Genomic DNA, 22,072 nt, shown 5'->3' with positions numbered 1-22,072 from the left:
ACTTTTATCTCTAAAGACTCTGATACGGAAAACATTTTAAATATCCACAATAAATTAACAAAACAACCAAAAAACAAGAAAAGCAATGGACTCTCAGTCTGTTAACAAAAAATACACTTGAATAAATACCAAAAGCAATAAATAAAATGGATGAAAACTGCTTTAGGTACACATTAGGGGTGGCACGGTTCACAAAAGCCACGGTTTGGTTCGTATCACGGCTTTAGGGTCACGGTTTTTAAGTTCTGTACGGTTGTTGTTGTCGTTTTTGCTTTTACTTGTTAACACTCCAGAAATTTACTTCAGCATAATATGATATATAGCTTACTTATCCACAATTCAGGATACAGTATTAACACTATTGTTATATCATGTAATCATGCACAAACTGAACTTGACTATCTCTGAGGAAAGCTAGGTGAGATTTTGATACAGCAAGAGAAAGATGACATGCTTTCATTTATTTGGCAAAAAAAAAGAGGAGAATGTGTATTGCTATCTCTACAGGAACTTATGTGCCTTTTTTAGACACAAATATTGAACTGAAGAATTAACTTGCATTTATCAAACGGCCAACTTCAGTGTAGCTTTAAGCCTTGTTTATACTTGACGCGTCCGCACGTGCACGGCAAAAATTGCGTCAACGAGGAGTGCGCGAGACCCAATTTCGCTTGGCGGTGTGCACGTCAAAATTTGTAACTTTGCGTGCGGCTCCGCAACCGAAGAAGCTCGAGGCGAATCTGGCCGAGCATGACGTCTCATCACGCCTGCAACCAGTCTGCGCTTCGAGTATAATAAACACCTCCCCAAACAGATGAGGCCAGGTGCGTGCGCTCTCTAGGGGGCCCTCTGCAGGCCACGGGGCCCTTTGCAATTGCAAGGGTCGCTTAGTGGCTGGGCCGGCTCTGCATGAGACCATGCGAGAGTTAAGAATGATTTTAGTGCGTAGTATTGGGTTATAGATGAGTTAGGGAGGAAAATAACTGCTGTGTAGTAAATTTACTGTACATACATTTGGATTAAAATAGTGACAGATACTAAGCAGATCATTCAAAATATCAATATGTGAATATCAGAGATTCACAGGTAAAGTTTTAGAGTATAACTAAATAAATGTGTATTCACTATAGACATATATATGCTAGGATCCTCATGAGGGTGCGCAAATACGACCATATCACCCCCATTCTAAAATCACTCCACTGGCTTCCTGTGTCGTTCAGGATCGAGTACAAGATCTCTCTCCTTACCCACCAGTGCATCCATGGTGATGCTCCCTCCTATCTCAAGGAACTCCTCACCACACAAACAGCCACTCGTAACCTCCGCTCTGTTTCGCTGTATCGCCTCAAAACTCCCACAGCCAATCTCCGTACTATGGGGGATCGGGCCTTCTGCTCTGCAGCCCCCAGTCTGTGGAATGCTCTCCCTGACCACCTGCGGACTCCACAGACTATAGATACTTTTAAGCGTGGTCTTAAAACCCACCTTTTTAGCAGAGCTTTTAATTGACTTTTAATTGACTTGCTACTTGTTTAATTTATTTTATTTTATTTTTCGGTTTTATTTATTTATTGTTGTTGATTGTTTTGTTTTTGTTTTTAAATTCTGTAGCACTTTGAGATTTTGTTTAATATAAAGTGCATTATAAATAAAATTTATTATTATTATTATTATTATATACATGAATTTTCCAAGCCTGAAGAAATAAATCACTCCCTAGTTTTCCATGACTCTGGGAGCTCTGTTGTGTAATAAACAAGGAATAAACAGTTCCATAAATGAAAAACTCAGGACAAAAACATGATTGACACAGGTTTTATTCTTCATCAGAATGGTTCAATCTGCCCAAACAGTCCTTCACAACTTCTATGAGCAGATACTAGATTACTACATATTTGACACTATCATTTAGGGCCGTTACCCATATGTTCTGCATGTTTAAGACTTTTTAAACACACACACACACCTGCTACACCTGAATGAGACACATAACGTATGCACACGTCACTTGATATGTTAACACACCACAATGTTCATACACAAACTCCTAAACAAATGATCTTAAAATATCCTGATACACATAGAAACTGAAATCAAACAATATATTACTGATATTAATTCATAGATGATTTACTAACATTCGGCAACTTAAAATAGGTTCAATTAGTGCAAAGAAAAGGATAAATCATAAAAATGTAATACTTCCACTTATAATAGTGCTGATTATGCCGTCATACATTGAACTCAAGCAAAGACCCATTAAATGATTAACAAAACAAACACTGAATCTCTACTACACTTTACATTGCAATTCAACCTGCCTACATTTAAAACCATTTAGCGTTTGACGCATGGTTCTTTAATATTCGGACGGAGAGATATGGTACTATTATATTCCATTGCTGAAAATAACAAACAAACAAACTACAAATTAAGATTTTCATCATTTACAGCATCCACCCTTGTATTGTTCCAAACCAGCATGACTTTCCTTCTCATGTGGAGCACAAAAAGAAAAGTTCACTTTGTTCTTTTCTGTGCAATAAAAGCTGTCAAGTGCACTTTATTTAAGAGCCAGTCAAAAGCAAGTGTGGTGTGAGGAACAGAATGTCCCGCTGCAGATCTCAAATCTCAAGCGCATATTCGAGCTGCGTCTGGTTTGAAATTGTGAATATGTAAATGAGATCTGAGATTTAGTGGCTGCTCACAAAAGCTACAAAAAACATGAAATGTAGTGCACACATTTTTGTTTTGTCCTTTTATGAACTTGACAGCCCTGATCAAATTCACACTGTAAACCCTAATAGTAAAAAAATTGGTTTTAGTTGGGTAAAGTTAAATTTTCAATTAAACAAAATTAACAAATTTGTTCAATTAAATTCACTTTTAAGAGTTTTTAGAACTTTCGTTTTGAATTCAGACACATTTTAAGTAATCTGAATTGTTTTTTATTCAGACAAACTTAAATTTAATTGAAGCTGAGCTGGGATTTCCCAGCATGCTTTGCCATGACACTCAAAAGGGAGATTAAATGCTAAAAGTGTTATATAATGTTTTTTTTGTGTGTGCCAGATTAATATCAAGTGGAGGATTTAGTAAACTGTAAACCCGAACAAGTTGGGAAAACAAATAAAATGTAGGCAATCAGTTGTCAAGAAATGTTTAAGTAAGCAGAACTTGCACATTTTTATGTTGTACTCATACATTTTAATTGCTTTTAACATGAAATATTTGAGTAAACTAATTCATACGTTTAATTTAAAATGATCATGTAATCTCAATTTAAATATTTTAGTAGTGAAAACTTGGATAGGTTTAACTAGCTAATTCAGTAAATGGTGACAAAGTTTTGATAGCATTAGCATAGCACTTTCTGAATGAGAGCAGCAACATAAAGCATTTAATATAGGCCTATATATCTGTTCTCATGCTCCACTCGTCACATGGCGATGGTAACCCTATAAAAACCCAAACTTCTAAACTTGCATAGCAAAATATTAAACACTACTAAATCTCCCAGTTAATGTTAATCTTGCACACACACAAAAAAAACCATTATATAACACTTAATTTCAGCCTTTTTTGTGTCATGGCAAAGCATAGTGGGAAATAGAAATCCCAGCCCAGCTTCAGTTAAATTTAAGTTTGTCTGAACGAAAAGAAACTCAAAACATTAATAAAACTCAAAGCAATGAAACAGTTCAGATGACTTCAAATGATTCAGTTTTGTGAACTCAAAAGAAAAAGTTCTAAATATTCATAAAAGTGATTTTTTGTTGTTGCGTGAAGTGAATTTACAGTGTAGTGTTTAATGTTTTGCTATGCTAACTTAAAAGAGTTTTTTTTTAAGGATTACCATCATGGTGACGAGTGAAGCACGAGCTTGGATTAAAAACAGATCTAAAACTCAAACATTTAAATTGAGATTACATGATAATTTGAAGTTAAACGAATTAGCTTACTCAAATATTTCAAGTTAAGAGCAATTAAAACACACAAGTAAAAAAAATTAATCTTTCTTAAATCTGAATTTCTTAACTTAAAAATGTTGATGTAACCGATTGCCTTAATTGTTTTGAGTTTTGCCAACATGTTTGGGTTTACAGTGCATTGAATGAAAAAAAGCAGCTGAGTTATTCTGCAAAATCTCTCTTTTTTGTGTTCAACAGAAGAAAGAAAGTGATGCAGGAATTGAAGGGCATGAGGACAACAAGTAAATGATGACAAAATTATTAATTTCTGGTTTAAAGGAACATTGGAATGCCATTTAAGCCTGCTGAATGCCCAAACGTGTTTCTGTTTTGACTAGAGATTCATGAAGAGCTAATGTTTTACAGCCTTCTTGTCCCAGGAACCTGGGAATCTGATTTTTCCCAATTGGCACACAGATGTATGGAAGAACCAAGGGGATTTTGGACGGAGAAACTTTGATCGCTTTCTCAAATTCTACCCCAAAATACTATATTTATATATAAACTTCCATCATATAATGAGAAAACTGATATATATATAAAAGACAGAAACAAATATCTCACATCTGCCTGGAATCACATCTACGACTAGAGAAGGAAGTCTCCAGTGTTCTAGTCTGCATTTCTTGAAGATATTGATCATTACAAACTGCATAAAATGCAAAATGTGACATTGATGAAAAATGATACTACACTATACTTCATCTCGATTCTTCACTCGTCTTCATCAACACTGATCTTCTGCTGATATTAATTTTTCACATATGTTTTGAATTGATAAATATACACAGTAAGCATTAGATCTTGACTGGAGCTCAGGGTGGATCTGTATCTCCATTACCACCTGCATGAAGGGGCGTCGTCTATCACAGGATCTTACAGCCACAGCCTCCATCAGTATCTCCTGCAGACGAGGCTCTTATGAAGCCATGGCATCTTTGAAGCCCCACACCTCCAGTAGTGCGATCTGGAAGGTCTCCGCACACAGAGGCGGGTTGTCAAAGGTCAGACAGCGCTCGGTTCGGCCGTGGTTCAGCTCACCATCGATGTACAGAGCGTTACCATCACCTCCTCCTTCACAAACAACAAAATACATCCAATTATAGAGAACAGAGTATTCAAGATTGACTATCTTCCTTTCTATACGATATCACCCAAATAATACTGGATTTAACAGAAGCTAGGACTGGGCAATAAATGTAACTTCATACATTTTTTTTGCTCTGGAATGGCTTAAAATGGTTTCACAAATCAGAGGAAGCATCATTTTCACCCAATAGTCTTAGCTGCAAAGTACATTCAAAATGTTTAATGCAAACAAAAGTAAAACATTTGACACTTGTCAATGGTCATAATGTTATGCCGGAGTTTATTTTAATTAGTTAATTAATTAATTTAATTGAATAACTTTCGATGTATAATATACCGTATTTTCGGGACTATAAGTCGCTCCGGAGTATAAGTCGCATCAGTCAAAAAATGCGTCATGACGCGGAAAAAAACATATATAAGTCGCACTGGACTATAAGTCGCATTAGGGCAGAGCTGGAGCCGCGCGCATGCGAGCACGCGAGCAGCCGCGCGCGCATGCGAGCACCTGCTCGCGTGCACTCGCTCGTGCCCGCTTCACTGCATAACCCGAGCAGAAGAAAGAAAGTTTGAAGTGAGTGAGAAACTTGTAAGGGACTGGCGAAAAGCAGAGGTTACTTTAACTGTGATGAAGAAGAAAAAGAAATCTACTTGCGGACTGTAAGCAAGATGGCCAGAGCTGAAGGAACGAGTCCACAGACGCTTGAACTCTCTGCCGGGAGAGGCTCAGCCGCGCGAGACGAACGCTGTGAGACTCGTTCTCCGCTGCATATTTTACAACATGCTGTTTGTGTTTTGCAGAATAAGATTTTCTTTATGGGGGCATTTTGTTTGTGTTCAGTCTTTCTAAGTTGTTGTCTATAAGTAAATATTAGGCTACAGGAGTAGCATAGAGCGCATTCTCGCGGCTATATGTTTATTCTTGTCAATCAGTATGAATTAAATTTTATATATAAGTCGCACCTGACTATAAGTTGCAGGACCAGCCAAACTATGAAAAAAGTGCGACTTATAGTCCGGAAAATACGGTATGTAGATGTATGATAATAATGTAGCTCTATAATAATTTATATTGGTTACACTTGGTGTCTTTGTTACACTGAGTTGGGAACAAATCATTTATACTTACAGTTCAAAGTGGTTTAAATCTGACATGTTATTAAAAAATCTCCATCTTAACAATCTCATATGAAATGCAACAGACACTTTAGGCCAAATTAATAAACACTAAATTTAAATGTTTAAGACACTTATTAGTCAAATATAAGGCACATATTCAGAAGGACTCTCCGTATTGAATGTGTAAGAAATTCCTGTAAGATTTGGTAGTTGAATTCAAGTGAAGAGAAAAATAATATTAAAGAAACACTCCACTGCTTTTAGAAATGGGGCTTATTCAACTTCTTTCCTACATTTAGATATGTGGGCAAATGCATTTTTGTCTTAGTGCATGCATTGTTTTAGTTTACTTGGTGCCCAAGTAGCAGTGCTTCGCCTGTGCTTCCCCATAATATAGTCCCACGTCAATATTTGCTAGGAAATCGCCTAGTCTTAATCTGCATCGCTATTTGTATTCATGAATATGCAGGCCAAAAGAAGTAATTAGGTGTGTTTTTTTATTTTTTTTGGATCACTTTTACTCGGGACATGCTAGCTGGCAACATAGGATTCCATTCATTAAGCTAAGCTAAGCTAGCGGCGACCCTGCCAAACTAAAATAATGCATGCACCGAGACAAAATTGTATTTGCCCACATATCTAAAATGTAGGAAAGAAGTTGAATAAGCCCTATTTCTCAGAACGGTGGAGTGTTCCTTTAAAACAAACCTAATTTGTGAGAAATTAGTATCTCACTGACCGATAATGATGGAGTCGACGTTTCCTGCCATAAACATGGAGGTGTTCCTTGAGTTCAGGTTAAAGTGTCGTGCGGACAGGAAGGGGGACAGTTGAGACGGGTCTGCGGCTGGTTTCTCTAGAGACAGCGGCCCACCGTTGTCTTCACCGCCGGTCTGTTCATCGACCGCTGGCTGAGCCGCGCTCGCCAACTCTGGGTGTTTGATTATCACCCACTCGTAACGCTCCACCTCTGGCTTCATCTGAAACAAACATGGAAGACATGTTATATAGATATATTTAACTCGTCTCTTCTGAAAACACACACCAGCAATGACCAGACCGTTCCAGTCGTTACTCTAGTGGTCAGAGGTCAGGAAATCTGAATGCATGCTGGGGAGGATAAATTGTGGTTAAAGGTCTGGGCTGCTACAAACTACAAACATTCACCCTTAAATTTCATCATTCTTAGCATGTAATTACTTAATTCTATTAAGTTGTATTTAATTTATGTTTTTAAGTTATGCTTACTTATTCATAAAAAAGTTCCATTTAATCAAAAAATATTAGTTAAAATTATTTAAAAGGAAGTCCATGTTACACCAACTTGAAATAATTAAGTTAGTAGAACTTTTTCTAAAACTTTACTTAATCTATTTAATTAATTTGAACTTTCGGGTTTACAGTATTGTCTACTTTAGATCTGCTAAATTAAAATTAATCATAAAGTATAAGCACATATCATAAGCAATTTACCACCTTTTAGATCTCAATAAAATCTCAGTTGTGCTCTGATTTGATAAGCTTTGATCCGATCCTTCTTTTAATACAATGTAAAATATTTTTTTATTAACTAACTTATAAATGAATAAGAACCCACAGTGAAACTGGATCACAAACACTGGTGATTAACTGGAAATGTGTTATTTTGATTTATTTTATTTATATGTACTTGTAATTAAATTTGTAATCACATTTTAATGTAATCACTTTAAAACTCAAATTACTTTAAATTTATCTAAATAAATGCCTTTCCTTCCTATTCCTATCAGATCCAAATTACATTTTTAGCTCTATAATTTTACTAAATTATAACTATGATTAATGTTACAAAGGATTATAGGGCAACCATCTGAGACAAAGTATCTGAGACACATTTAAAAGAAACATAACGGAGAACTCCATTAAATTACCAAAGAGCTATAACGTATTCCTCTGAGAGTGTTAGAGGATGAAATGATGATGGATGAGAGGAACTTAGTCTAGTCTAATACTTAAGACAATAGCGCCACCTAGTGGAGTATAAAGATAATCATTTCTAAACACTCAGTAACAAATAACACCTTGATATTATATACTATATTATTATTTACTAATAATCAAATTTATGTTATTTTTTATATATCCATATAAACAAATGAGTACCAAAATGACATGAAAAGAAATGTGACCCACTCTGAAGACGAAACACTCTCCAGTGCCAAAGAAGCTGAGCTTGTTCCCGCCTCTCTTGCGCTCCTCCCAATCAGTGGACAGGAAGGCCCCGCACACCTGGAATACAATTGGATGAGAGTAGTGCCAATCATAGACTAGCTAATCCTCATCCTGAACAACCTCCCTGCATCCATGTTCATTTACTATACACCCTACATAGTATGCAAGAATAACCACAGACCTTCACTCAAAAAACTTAAACCACCATTGTAAAAACCCATGGGAACCAATCAAAGGATGACGTTTGGCATGAACCCACTGAACGGCTCTATTAGAGCTCTATTTTTAGATTTCTGGTTTCAACCAGATCAAACGAAATCAGTTTTTCATGCACTATTTAGAGGAAATTATATTAGTATATATATAAATTTTAAATATACTTAATTTAAATCACCCTTAGTCTAACATAGATTAACTCAATAGACACTGGGCATAAATCAACTTGTGCTAAATTAATAAACGTAATGCAAATGTAAATATATCTGCTATGGTACTGAAACAGTGTTTGGGTAACCAAGTGTGCCGCGCACGTCCTGAAAAGTGAAGCCGAATCGCCTCGATCACCCCCAGGTGGTTGGTCCCAGTATAGCTCATAAGCCCCGCCCCTCCATGTATTCTATCTTGTATAAACAATCAAATTACACTTCAAATAAATTTTTTCCAAAGATGGTTTCTGTCATTTTAGGTTGTTTTTAAATCATGCTGTTGTAAGTTCAAGTGTACATTTTATTAAATAAGTTAGGTTTTAGTTATTTTAAGCTATAAAAATGGGATATGAGGTCATGATTGACAGCTTCTCTTAGCGAAGTCTCTGAGGCACCTACAGACCTTTTTTCTACATTTCCATAACTGTTTCACACTGACATAATGAGTTGTTTTCTCCAGTGAACTGTACTAACACACCACTGTACCACTGCACAGACTCTGGTCCCAAATCAGCGTAAGATGTCACCATATTTGGACATTGGCGGCTTCACTTTTCTCCAATGGAAGATAGTGAAGGGGCGTCGTCCATCTTTTTTACAGTCTATGATAAAATGGTAACGCATTACAAGTAACTTGATTTGCTGCAGACCTCCAACAATACAATTCAACCATACGAATAAGCAAAAATTACTTTAATAAGCGTCACAGTTTTTTAAAATTTGTATTATTGCTGAAGTAAGAGTTTCCTCTGAAACTCTGAATTGCTGAAAAGTTTTTCTGAGCTGCGTCCTCTACTGTACAGATGCGAATTTGCATTTTTTATTTAACCTGAGGCTTATTCATTTCACTTTATGGGCCCTATTCTAATGATCTGAGCATGTGGTCTGAAGCTTATGGCGTAGGTACACTTAGGGCGTGTCCAAATTTACTTTTGCTAGTTTAACGACAAAAAAAATGGTCAGCACGGCAGGCGCATGGTCCAAAAGGGTTGTACCTCGTCTCTTAATGCGTCATGGGTGTGTTTTGGGCATTACGTGCAATAAACCAATCAGAGTCTCATCTCCCTTTCCCTTTAAAAGCCAGTTGCGCTCGCACCATGTCGGATTCGCTGTTAACATGGCTAAATTTGCAAGGGGAAAGATTGAACGCTTCTCCAAAAAGGAATCCTTTAATTTTAAATATTTAAAAATGTGTGTGTGCTGCTGCATGTCCCTGTGTGTGTAATAAGCAGGATGTATGCACGCTGTGCACCCGCCTATAGGCTCATATTACTAACACGCCCTTTAAATAACATAAAAAATACTTTAATAAACATAAAACATAAATAAACCCCTTTAAAAAACTCTTTGTCAGTTCCTATAAAATAGCAACGTGCCAACAATGCTCCTGAACACTCCTGGTTTCCAGACCCATGGCCCATGGGCGAACAGATGCGCCAGTGCATTTGCTCTTTAAACAACATGGATGTGAAAATGATAACTCCGTGGGCTGAAACTAGCAAAAAACACTGGTTTATGATAGGTCCCTTAGTATGAAAGTGCATTTACATTTAAAAAATAAAATAAAAATGCAATTAAAAAAAAACATTCAAGCCCAGCCCAGATGAGAAAAATGTATGTAAAAGAAACATAACATTACTTTCCAAAAAAGTAACTATGTAAACAAATATATATTTTTAAAGAGTACCACAATATTGTGACGACGCATTACTTTTAAAACGAACTTTCCCCAACACTGTACCAAAATAAGTGCTAAGAAGAAATAAAATGACAGAGAAATAAAAGAGCGAGACAGGGTTTTGGTACCTCTCCATCCGTAGTTCTGATGAGCATTAGCGTCGGCTCGTATCCCTCACAGTGTGCATAAAACCTGAATAAAACATCACAGACAATATTTCAAAAACATTACAAGCGCATTCAGCTCTTAAAGACTGTTTGACTGAGTAATAAATATTACTCAGAGGCAGTGGCCATTACTCATGACTTCTTGAATAATTTTATCAATCTGTATTTGAGAGTTTAATTAGGTATGGAATCACTGCTTGGTATGGAAACCTGACTGTTTAATTAAAAACAAAATTAGCACGACTAGTACACACTGCTCAAAAAATTGTAGGGTTGAAGGATAAACAAATTATACAACAGCTGTACGAGGCATCAATTTTTAAACAAGCTAAAAAAATTGTTGCTGATGACACACATTTTATATTTTAATTTGTGACCATCAGGGAGACGATTTAGGGTTTTGAAGTGTAAGTCAAACCGTTACAAAAATTATTTCATGCCAACTGCAGTCAAAATCTTAAATAGAGAATCTTATGTCTGATATATAATGCTTTATTTTTTATATTAAAATTTAGGCTTTTATGTATGTAAGTATGTATGTATGTATTGTCCTATTGTACACTGGCCATGTCACGATGTCTAAGACAAATTTCCCAGTAATGGGACAATAAAGTATATTCTATTCTATTCTATAATATTCTTGTGCATAAGAATATCTTCCTTTAAAGCAGCACTAGGTAACTTTTCAACCTTCATAATATATTTTTTAAGACTCTTGTGATGATAAATCGACTTACAATAGGTTGAATGACACGTCTGCCATAGCCTGATGGGGTCTGTATCATTTTTAATCGTACTTTTAAACTTCGGGTTTCGGGTAGTAACCCGAGAACAAAAAGAACTACAAAATTCGACTGCTTTACGGCATAAACGTCACTTCCACCACCACCCACATTTCCTTACATTCGGACGTGCGAGCCCAACTTTGTTCGTCAGATAATATAGTCATGTCCGAAGCAGCAGAGACAAATAAGAAAGAAAAGGTTTTGTTGGAGGAAAGCAAAAAGAGGAAAGGAAAAAGGGATGTGATTAAAGGCAGGACGAGGATCAACATTGGCCCAGTGTTTGCTCGTCGGTGTGAGCTGAAGGAGGCGTGCCCGACCGATGCTGTCCTGCTTGTTACGGTGAGCTACCACTCAAACATTGAACTGAAGTATCATATAGATTCTGTAAAACGCTAACCAATAGACTACTATAATGACGCTGGCTTGTAAACGTGAGCATCGTGATTATTTGGCGTTTGAAAAAAAAAAACATGAAATTATATTCATATGACATGCTGAAACATAAGCCACTGACTGTAACGTTACCTGGGATGAAGACATTTCACACGCGCCGCCAGAACACCTGCATGTGAACTCCTCTTGCAGTGTTCAGGTTAACTGTTAGTGCTGCACCGACCCGCGGCGCCACTTTTATGAAGTTATTTGGCCCGCCCCGCACCACTGTATATATTTTTACAACCCGCCGCGCACCCACGACCATTAAATAGACATACAGGGTCCGCGGGTTATGGGACGACCAACGCATTACTAGCTCAGGGCTATCAGGGCTGTCATGTCAACAAATGCACGCGCGATGGCATCCCCTGTTGTAGGATGACAGAGCTTAAGACAGTAGATGAGGACATTATTTTTTCCAAACTGTAGGGGGACCCCGAGAGCAAAAGTTGCCAAGTGCTGCTTTAAAGTTGGCATGAAATGAAAGCTGCGATAGTCTTTTCTTCTCTATCATGAGGAGTAAAAAAAGTCTGAAACAAGGAAATATGTCAGGCGGGACTTGATTTTGCTCGTGAGGCTTTGATTGGATGGTTTGCTATTTGTTGATCTCACATGAGTGACAGGTTGTCCCACTCTTGCTATTAAACACATCCTCAGAGAAGAGATGTCGCTGCAAGAGGGAGAGGAACTTATTTTGATTAAAAATTACAAGGAAGGCACATAAATAAAAAATAATGATTTATGATACTGCAATTCCCAGAATTGTCCATTTTGATTTCATGGTAACTTTAAAGTAGAGCCACTTGCTTTGATATTTTGTTATCAAATGAAATGACGTTCATGCATTTTTAAGTGTGACTTGAGTATCCATATACTGTGTATGCATTGGAGTGTGTGTATTTGTACCGGTTCAGACTGCAGCCGTGTGTGGACGTGGTGAAGAGAAGCTGCGGCTGACACAAAGCGAAACGCTCCGGGATCCACGACCAGATATCTCTGATCTCTTTAGCGCTGACGATCTCCGAGCTGAAATTATCAGCATTCACGGCTAACTGGACATTTTGTCTGAAGAGATACAAAGAGAGCTGAAAATCATACATTTGTCACTGTGCATCAGTAAACCAACAACATAAAAAAACATTAACAGGTTGAAAATAGCCTAAACAAATAGAAATGTGTGAGGAGGAGGAGGATGAGAGATGAAGATGCCCACCTTCTGATGGAACTAAAGGACAGCACAGAGTGGAGAGCAGGAGAAACAGAAAAAACAATGAAATAATGTGAAAAAAATTAGGGAATGAAAATTAATTATGTATATCAGAGGAAAGATGCCAAAGACAAAAGATTCAAACATACATACTTAATGAACACAGACATTTAATATGAACAGACACTGCCCTAAATAACTCAAATTAAATCATTTTGTTATTTGTTGAATTTCTCATTATATCTTCCCACTTTTTTCCATGTTTTTGAAATAACACATGCAGATTTATTTGACATATTTACTCAATTAGAAGTAATGAATTGGAAAGTATATCAATATGACAAAAATGCAGATTTTTTTAAACATTTATTTATGCTTGTATATGATACAGTTTATATAAAGTTATATAAATTTCCGATTAATTCCCATCCATTTCCATATATGCCCATAAAGTTTTGAAATTGGAATATTTCCAAAAATCCCCCAAAAATTTACCATGAACTTTCTGTCCCTTTGTAATCCTAGTTATAACTAAATAGATTTGATATAAATTATTTTATATAAATGTTTTAATACTTTTATAAACAATTTATAGAGATTTCACTAGATTTTATTTTAATTTTTATTATTTATTTAATTATTTAGTTTTTTCTTACATAATGTTTATATATATTGCCTATGTATATAAATTGATAATTTTATTTTTGTAATTTTTTTATTGTATTCTTCCAGTGTTGTTTAGAAGTTTGGTTTTACTACTGTTGTTATTGTTGTTCTCTCTTATTTATTTTCTCTAGTTTTAGGTCTAATAACATCTGGCAAAGGGACTACCAAAAAAAAAAACCTAGCCTTTGTCGATTAATGTCCATTGTCCCTTTTTAAATTAATAAATGACAGACAGACAGACAGACAGACAGACAGACAGACAGACAGACAGACAGACAGACAGACAGACAGACAGACAGACAGACAGACAGATAGATAGATAGATAGATAGATAGATAGATAGATAGATAGATAGATAGATAGATAGATAGATAGATAGATAGATAGATAGATAGAGTAATAGCCCAGATATGAGCAACTAGATAAATGTATATAGAGGAAATGCACGTGACGTCGCTGCGGTTAGTGGCAGCATTAGTTTTCAGTGTGAACGCTGCGAAGAAAACACACAAAACAGGAAAGAGCTTTGACTGCAGAAATAGTTTTGACTAGAAATCTGAGGTATAATTTTACAGACTGCCGAAAGCTACAGAAAAGAGAAGCAAATGGATCGCTGTAATTCTCCAGGCAGCAAAACGTGGATTTGCACTTATCATGATGTGTGAATGTTAATTTTGTATTGTTATATATTGTATTGACATCTCATCAATTAAATATTTACTATCTTATTTTCTGCATAATTGGAGGTTTTTAAATAAACACTGACAAAATCTATACAAGTTTTAGGACTGGACGAGTCAATATAATGATATAAAATTAATATAAGTGATCATCCGGATTTAGACCCATCTATATTGTAATTATAAAAAGCATTCACAGGCAAATTTGCTTTATTTATTTATCCGGCGTTAAAATCAGGCTCATATAAATGTCAGGAATCACAATTCCTGGCTGACTGTCAATATCCATGGATGACTGGATCTTTGGGTGGTTGTAAGGAACATTACATCGAGTCCAATCTTTAGTTTAAACTGATAATCGTTGCAGAGGGAAAGTGCCGTCAAAGCATTCCCTCTAAACAGAAATGTCCAAGCTATATTTATTTTCTGCTATATAGATTTTTGCTACAAATATTGATTATAAAGCTGTCATACCTCTTCTGTTTGACGGTGATGCCTTTCTGCTGGAGTGATTTCTCATTGGCCAGCTGAAGCAGCGTGATCTCTTTCCGGCTGAACAGGCGGATGGAGAAAGCCTTTTCCAGCAGCTTATCCGGCGTCACACTTTTCCCGATGTTCTGCACGAACGTCTGTATATCACTCCGGACCGCCGCCGAGTCCTGCTTGGTCAAGGCCGAGCCGGAGGCCACACACTGCTTGCGGTAGAACTTCAGTATGGCCAGTGCGACGCGGTAAAGAACCTTGTACCCCTCCACCAAAAACACGTCCATCACGCGTGCCGCGAAGCTGAAGGGCAGGTCGCCCAGAACCCATTTCTGCCAATCAGAGTAAACCTCCAGCACGTCTGTCGCAGTGGCAACCATCAGCTTATGCGCAGCCGGGCAGTATTTATGCACGAGGTCGCCAAAGGTCATGCAGGCCGACTGATATGCAAGGAAAGTTTGGTCTAACAAACGCCGCCCAGGCTCGTTGCAGGCCAACATGCGACTGACGCTCTCAAAGCACTGCGCTTCATCCGCGCTCCAGTGCAGCAAAAGCGCCGCCACCACCGGCAAAGACGGGCAATACGATATATCCGGAAACTGCCCTGCCACGCAGGAAATTACAGCATGCACCGAGGCCACGGATTCAGCCTTCAGACAGTACCGCGGCACCGCCGTCCCATCCACAAACTCCGGCAAGAGGAACGCGGATTGGTTGCGTTTGCTGCTGTTGGAATTGCCCATGATATCCCGGTAAACTTCGGCATCCGGAGTGACGGTACGACACGGAAGGGCTTTGAGCAGCTGCTGGTAAACAGCTGAGCGCTGGCTGTGATTTTTGGCCCATTGGCCGGAGCGGGCGTGCTGTTTCAGCTCCTTTAAATCTTTATATTCGCTCTTACCGGGAGCCGCGTCACGAGACACATCGCCCATCTGAGACCAGTCCACGAACACGCCACAATCCACCGCCATGACCTCTGACCTCACACGTCAACCGGCACAAAGAAAGAGAGAAACACAGAGAGAAACTAGCCGGCCATGTTGCTCCAGCTGTTGAGAGAAGAATGATGTTGGCAATCAGATGATGCATAAATCTCAATTTTAAAAAATTGGTTTTGTGTAGGGATGCCACAATTCTCAATATAAAATTGAACTGTTCGGTACGGCATTTCCGGTTCAATACGCGCTTGTGAATTTCTTTCTGTTTATTTCGGCTCTGTTTGAGTGTGCCTGTGAGTCTATGCGCTGATATGAGCAAATATCCAATCATACGCACTAAAGTTAGGGGGTGTTTAGCCACGCTTGAAATGCTGGTGTCAAAGAGTTATTCTCACTGAACACTATAGTTATTCACAATCACGAAAGTTCATTATTTGCATGCGTTTTAAAGCCTTACCGGTTACACATTTCATTCACGTGCTTATGCACTGTTTTACATGCACTGAGCACGCACTTAACGTCTGTCAAACACACGTGATTACTGGACTAATTAGTCTTACTGCGCTAATACTGTCAAATACAAACAAGGTTAAAATATATAAACACAGTCGGTTATGTCTAAGGTGAATGTAAAATCGCGTGTGTCTGTGTATGAGACGGGAGCAGGTTTTAAATTGATAGCAGCGCAGCCAAGTGAACACTTGTCCTTAAAGGGACAGTGACCCTGAAAAGTCGAAGATTCGATGCATCGATATGCGGAGCCTGATTCGACCACCAATCTCAGTCGAATCTTCGCGGGTGTTATGAAACGAGGATTTTGGCAATATGGGGGTGCTCAATATTTTAAAGACGTGTCGCGGCGCTGAGCTAAACTGAGCATCGGTGTGCCACCCCTTTAAGGGCGCTGAGCTTCGCACCGCGCCTTTAAAATTAGAACACGTTCAATGAGTGTACACACACCAGCGGCAGCATTCAGCGCCTGTCCGCGGCCACTCAGGAAGTTGTTTAAAATCTTTCCGCACCACAGAGCGCTTTCGTGCAGCTCATCTGTCAGTCAATTCAAAATTGAGCTCGCGTGTATATAATGTGCGCGTCAGGTGGCGGTGTGAGTGAGATCCTGAGGCGCGCGGGGCTCAGCTTTGCGTCCTTCACCCCTTTAGGCACAATCGGCTTCAGAACGTGCATGTAAACGCACTCAAAGTTTTCTTTTCCTCTCTAGGCAGGTATTTTTTTAGGTTTATTTATCAAAATGTTCTTTTATATATTTGTGTGATGTTCTGTATTTCGATCGCGGCTTTAACATGTTATGAGAAAACGGTTTATTAATGTTTATCCACCACATTACCTTTTAGGCTATTTAAACCTAAATTAGAAAGCCATTGTCAGCTCGTCTGTCAGTTGGCAGGCAGTTTTGGTCGCTTTATTAAAAGTGTTTGCTGTGTGCAGTGTGTAGAGTTAAATAGAAATAGTTTTACCCTTCTGCTGACAAGTGTCTTGCCCCTCCCAACCCATTCACACACACACACACACAAAATGACTCGACTATCGGTCGGCCATAGAAAGATTCGACAATTCTGATTTGAATGTCTAAATCCTTAGTCGAGGACAGACCTAAAAATTATGTTACTAAAACAACAAAAGACAAAGAGAAAAACCCTCACTGCTCTTGAATAAAAAAACTTTAATACAGTAGCTTTTAATCAATGTATATTGTATATTGAAGACTGTAGCTTTAATTTTAGCCTACATTTATTCATTCAATTTCATACTTAAATGCTACTGTACATCTCTGAGCTGTCACTGTAAATCTTTATATATATATTTTTTTTTTATATATTATACAATACACAAGGAATGTGTACAAGTTTTTTTTTAAAGTAAAGTTTTAAGTTTAATTAAGTCTTGTAAGTCAAATAAAGAAAGAGTATTGCAATAAATACATTTTCTCCTTAACCTCTTTTTTGTTCCTGTTGCCTAAGAATAGAATAGCAAAAAAACAAAAAACGTGGTTAAACTGAGGTGTGTATTGAACCGTGGACTAACTGTATCGTTGCATCCCTATTTTGTGGTCCTGGGGCACATTTGGGTTTGTATAGTGCATTTTCACATCCATTCACAAGAAAGGAGGTGACAGTTAAGGGATTAAGGATACCCAAAATGGTGACAATATCTAAGAATGCATACACTTGTTAAAAAACGTATGTGTGAGTGCTTCAGATAAACGATTCTGCCAAATGCATAAATGTCAAATGTAAATAATATTCACATTTTAATCAGCATCCACATGAATTGGTTGGAATTGGAAGCACATATTATCAGAGCTTTTCCATTTTAAACAGCGCATTACTATGCATGCAAAAGTATTTAAATGTTATCCAAATTTTCTACCGTTCAATATAATATTTTAATGCCTGAATTCACTTGATTGGAGCTTTGAAATAGTCATTCTAGTCAAAGAAGTATTCTTTCAAAACTTCTTTCAAAAACATTTAATAGTCATACTAACCACAAACTATTAAATGGTAGTGTATGTACATATAAAAAACGGTTTAATGCCCTAACTCACAACAAAGAAATCCCCCAAACAGCTGACTTTCAAGCCTCCTGTGAGCCAAAATGTCTATTTGTGCCTTTCCGACTCAGTATCAGAGTTTTCCAATTACTTCCCTCGCTCTGTTTTCTCCTTCTCTCTCTATTTGATGGCATCTGCAAGCGTGTGCAGACACTGGACTCCTGTACTTTAGGGTTTCTGTGAGGTCAGAGCCCATAGGACGTCAACAACATGAAACTATCAGGACAAAGCAAAACACTCTATTGGATTTGCTGATGTAGCATAATAGCATCAGTGCTCCAGGGGTCAGGGGTCGGGGGTCAAGGGGCTGTAATCCATTTACACCAGGACAGGTGGACGTGTATCTGGCAGGCTGCTGTAGTGTCTTACAGTGTCAGAATCACATAACTGTGTCTATTATGATAACATATTATACCATTAGTAAAATGGCATGATTTCCTAGTAAAAAAAATTCTGTAGCAATCCATAAAAAGTATATATACTGTTATCATTGTAGTATTTGGGCACACTGTCCAACCTTATCTCAGAGAAACCATGTAAATATCATTATACTATATGAAACTGGTATTCGGTGAGTACCATGGTATTTTAAAGGTGCAGTGTGTGAATATTAGCACCATCTAGCTGTGAGGTTGTGAACTGCAATCACCCACCGCTCACCCCTCCCTTTCGGAGCACATAGAGGTGCTACGGTGGCTGACACAGGACAAAGATGTCGTCGTCAGAGACCACAGAGAGTAACTAGCGCTCTGTAGAGAAGTTTGTCCCTTTAGGGCTACTGTAGAAACATGACGGCGCAAAATAGCGACTTCACTGTAAGAGGACCTGCGGTGTGTGTAGATAGAAACGGCTCATTCTTGGGTAATAAAAACATAACGGTTCATTATGTAATGTCGTTATACACCACTGAAAACATAGTTATGTATATTATATTGCATTTCTGTCAATAGATCCTCATAAATACTACACACTGCACCTTTAAAGCAGGAGTGAGGGCAGGAAGGGAGTGTTTAGAAAAGTTTAGCAAAAATGAGATATATATATATATATATATTAGTAGTTGCCTTTTACATTTAAGGATGGGTGCTCCTCTCATGAGGATGGTCATATTTGGAGGTCTGTGGCATATAAAAGATTGGAAACCCCTGTAAGCTGTACAATACTTTATTGTAGGCATTGTAAAATCATAATAAAATCATAATAAGGATATATTTTATCTGTTTAAAAAGTGTTAGACGCTCCAGAAACTTTAAACTAATAGTTTAACTGTAGTAACTATAGTGAATAATAGTAAGGATGATGACGATGGCCGTCAGCAGCCAATCAGCAAGCAAGAGAAACGCCTCACGCGCGCGCCGTCAAGCCCACCTGGCAAGCGCTTTGCGGCTCTTCAACACGACCTATATTTCATGTCAACTTTCAGTCACAGTCTTAAACATTATGACACGAACACCGTCGTTCAACGTATGCTTGACTGACAGATGATGTTATAGATACTCTCTCTCTCACTCACTCACACACACACACACACACACACACACACTAGCATGCAAACACAACCGATTAACGCAGCAGACTGACAGCTCTATGGCGTAATCGTTTCTATTAAAAATGTCTTTAATACATGAAGACGTGCAAATGAAACGGCGACGCTAGAGATTAAGCTAATGTGAATAGCTCGTGCAGCTAATGTGCAAACTGAACTACATGCCGACGCCATTTAAAAGTCCCAACTGCAGCACGTCAAGCAGAGGAATCGCAAATAGATGCGTGGAATTGAGAAAATGTCAAAACTGAAATAAATATTTGAATGAAACGTCTTACCTGATTTGCTTTCGACTGTCTGTCAGGCAGCGGGCATGTTTGTGATTGTGTGCGCATGCGCAGTGAGTACTGCCGTCACAGTGCACGCTGGGTGAAGACACTTACAGAGATCTATCTATCTATCTATCTATCTATCTATCTATCTATCTATCTATCTATCTATCTATCTATCTATCTATCTATCTATCTATCTATCTATCTATCTATCTATCTATCTATCTATCTATCTATCTATCTGTCTATCTGTCTGTCTGTCTGTCTGTCTGTCTGTCTGTCTGTCTGTCTCACATTAAATGATATATAAGACAATAATAGTAAAATGTCTGTAAATGGTTATACAACCAGTCTAATCTTTGGAGTGTTCTATTATTATCTATGATTATAGAATTATTCAATTAATATACTTATATCTGACGCAGCAGTACATGGATACTCTTTTGCTTTCCCCATTAGGAGAAAAAGGAAAATCCCAGTGAAAGGCCTGTGTCAGCTGACCTGTTTACAGCTATATGAGCATCTCACTGGCCAGAGGTAATGAGACAACGGCCAGCCTTGTGCACAACATCCGCTGACACATGACAGTCATTAAGATAACTCAATCAAGACTGCAGTGTTGCACGGACACAGTTCTTGCCTTCCTAGAGTTTATAGACTCACACAACTCATAAAACAGCATTCACCTATAAATAAACAAGGAATATGGCAAACTACCCTACAATAATTCACTAAAAGCATCATATAATCCAAGAATGTCATGTAATGTGGTATTTTATGGAAGCATATGGGTAATATTCAATTTTAAACGTAATATTCAAAATGGCAATGCAATGTAAAATAGCAGTGTATTTCTGTGTTTAAATTGCACCAAATGTGCAATAAATGCTCATTAAAATTCAATAATACACTGTAAAAAATAAAAACGGAAAATGTACTGGTAATTTTATGCCAGTAGGATTATCCAGTAATTTTACGGAAATTTCTGTTAACCCTTGAAGCACAAACTAAGGTGTAATTCAAAATACAGGTAAAACACATGGAAAATTCCTTCATATTCATACAGTACATTGTGCTCTATTTTTACAGACTTTTTTTTTACAGTGTATAATTTAAAAGAGCTATTTCCTACAGTAGTTGCATTTTCAATTTCTACATTCATTGCGGGACATTTAATAAAAATGCAATTATGTCTTAACTGTGTGTAAATGCAATTAAGAAAAATAACATTTAAATATTAATGCTAATTTGTTTTCCCATTAAACATGTTGAACATCTCATAATTTCTGTAATACGTTTTGCTTTTTGCAACTTATAAAATGTTAAATTGTGTTTAAATGATATGTTTAAACTACTGAAAATACCAAAATAGCATTTTGCTCCAAACAATGCACACTTGGTCTGGAAAATGTCATTTAAAGGCAGAAATACATTGCCATTTTACATATTACATTTCAAATTAAATATTGCTACCCTGAACAGAATTAATAAGGCATTAGTATACATGGATATGGTTCACAAGCAGTTCAACCTAGTAAAATAATCCAGCATAGATAACACATAATGACGATGCGTGATCATGCATGGCTAATGAGTGACGAGGACAACAGGAACGCCTCCACTCCACACTTGAATACCTGATTACTAATTTGTTAAACTTCAGAAGCAAATAAATCATTTAATATTGCACAAATTAAATTACCTATCTGGGTACATATGAAGCTTCGGTTGGTCGTACAGTCTCTGTTATTTACATTCACAGATTTAAGTCTGCAACGAACATTAGCTTATGGACCAGCTTTAGCAGAAACGCTGAATGATTCTC

General features: G+C 37.5%; 1 protein-coding gene across 1 annotated transcript; it reads right to left on the bottom strand.

The window, feature by feature from the left end:
• Window positions 1-1,804: 1,804 nt before the first annotated feature.
• Window positions 1,805-20,332, bottom strand: tbc1d24 (TBC1 domain family, member 24). Its single transcript, XM_067434947.1, has 7 exons — window positions 20,254-20,332; window positions 14,911-15,968; window positions 12,790-12,948; window positions 10,625-10,688; window positions 8,355-8,450; window positions 6,922-7,162; window positions 1,805-5,048 (listed from the first exon to the last, which is right to left on the bottom strand). Exons 2-7 carry the CDS (start codon window positions 15,888-15,890, stop codon window positions 4,894-4,896), a joined length of 1,695 nt encoding a protein of 564 aa, XP_067291048.1. The 5' UTR covers window positions 15,891-15,968; window positions 20,254-20,332; the 3' UTR covers window positions 1,805-4,893.
• Between the last annotated feature and the right edge of the window lie 1,740 nt (window positions 20,333-22,072).

Source organism: Pseudorasbora parva, chromosome 24 (assembly GCF_024679245.1).
Source record: "Pseudorasbora parva isolate DD20220531a chromosome 24, ASM2467924v1, whole genome shotgun sequence".
Taxonomy (NCBI): domain Eukaryota; kingdom Metazoa; phylum Chordata; class Actinopteri; order Cypriniformes; family Gobionidae; genus Pseudorasbora; species Pseudorasbora parva.
Note: the sequence above shows the minus strand (reverse complement) of the source record. Positions and strands in the feature narration are given on the sequence as shown.

Bases quoted from the DNA above. Each gene is read 5' to 3' on its own strand.
- tbc1d24 (XM_067434947.1), bottom strand. From the start codon at position 15,890: ATGGCGGTGGATTGTGGCGTGTTCGTGGACTGGTCTCAGATGGGCGAT. The intron at 12,949-14,910 runs GTATGACAGCTT...GTATCTCTTCAG, and splicing joins ATCACCGTCAAACAGAAGAG to ACAAAATGTCCAGTTAGCCG. The intron at 7,163-8,354 runs GTGGGTCACATT...TGTTTGTTTCAG, and splicing joins GAGAGTGTTTCGTCTTCAGA to ATGAAGCCAGAGGTGGAGCG.